This window comes from Lipotes vexillifer, unplaced genomic scaffold (assembly GCF_000442215.2).
Source record: "Lipotes vexillifer unplaced genomic scaffold, Lipotes_vexillifer_v1.1 scaffold1117, whole genome shotgun sequence".
Classification (NCBI taxonomy): domain Eukaryota; kingdom Metazoa; phylum Chordata; class Mammalia; order Artiodactyla; family Lipotidae; genus Lipotes; species Lipotes vexillifer.
In genome coordinates, this window is record NW_006778824.1 from 976,455 (window position 1) to 977,147 (window position 693).

The window sequence follows — 693 nt, forward strand, 5'->3', positions numbered from 1 at the left end:
GGGGGGGGGGGGGGCATTACATTACACACCGCCCCCCGCCTCGTGAGTAACTGACAGGGCAAGCGCGGCAGCGCATCTGAACCCACTGCCCCCACCCCGGCGGATGACAATTCTGAAGACAGCCGAATTCAACAGTGAGTCTGAACAAAGAAAAGTGCGTTAATTATGGCAGACGTGCGGAGTTCGGGGCCGGGCGGCGCGGCAGTGGGCGCGGGGTCTCGGGCTCCACGCGCCGCGCCCAGGCTCCGGCTCGGCGCCCACCGCTGTTCCCGCCCGGCTGCGCCGTCCCCTGCCCGAAAAGTCGCGACGACTTTGAGAACCACTTTTCCCTCCCCCCGAGTGGCGGGCGCGCTCGCGCACCCCGAAGCCGGGGCTGGAGAAACCGAAAGCGGGCGCCGGCGCCACGCTGCCCCGCCCCGGAGCAGCCCCGGCCCTGGGCCAGCGCGCGCGCGGGGTGGGGGTTGTCCCGAGGGGATTCCGGGGGCGTCCTGGGGCCCGCGCCCCCGCCCCCGCTCACTTTTTCGTGCAGTCCAGCAGGATCCCGGCGAAGCTGCGCTCGCCGCAGCTCACGGTGACCAGCAGCGCGCCGTTGACGACCTGCTCCACCCGCACGGGCAGCCGGCAGCCGGCCCGCGGCTCCATGCTCCGCGTCCCGGCCCGGCCCCCGCCCCGCGCCGGGTCAGCCCCCCGCGT

General features: G+C 73.3%; 1 protein-coding gene across 1 annotated transcript in view; it reads right to left on the reverse strand.

Annotated features, from left to right (window-relative positions):
• The window catches only part of PWWP2B (PWWP domain containing 2B), a 10,009-nt gene extending 9,367 nt beyond the window's left edge, over positions 1 to 642 (reverse strand). Inside the window, exon 1 of the mRNA XM_007451998.1 lies at positions 518 to 642. Coding sequence (XP_007452060.1) covers positions 518 to 642 — 125 coding nt within the window. The remainder of the gene's footprint in view (positions 1 to 517) is intronic.
• Positions 643 to 693: the final 51 nt, after the last annotated feature.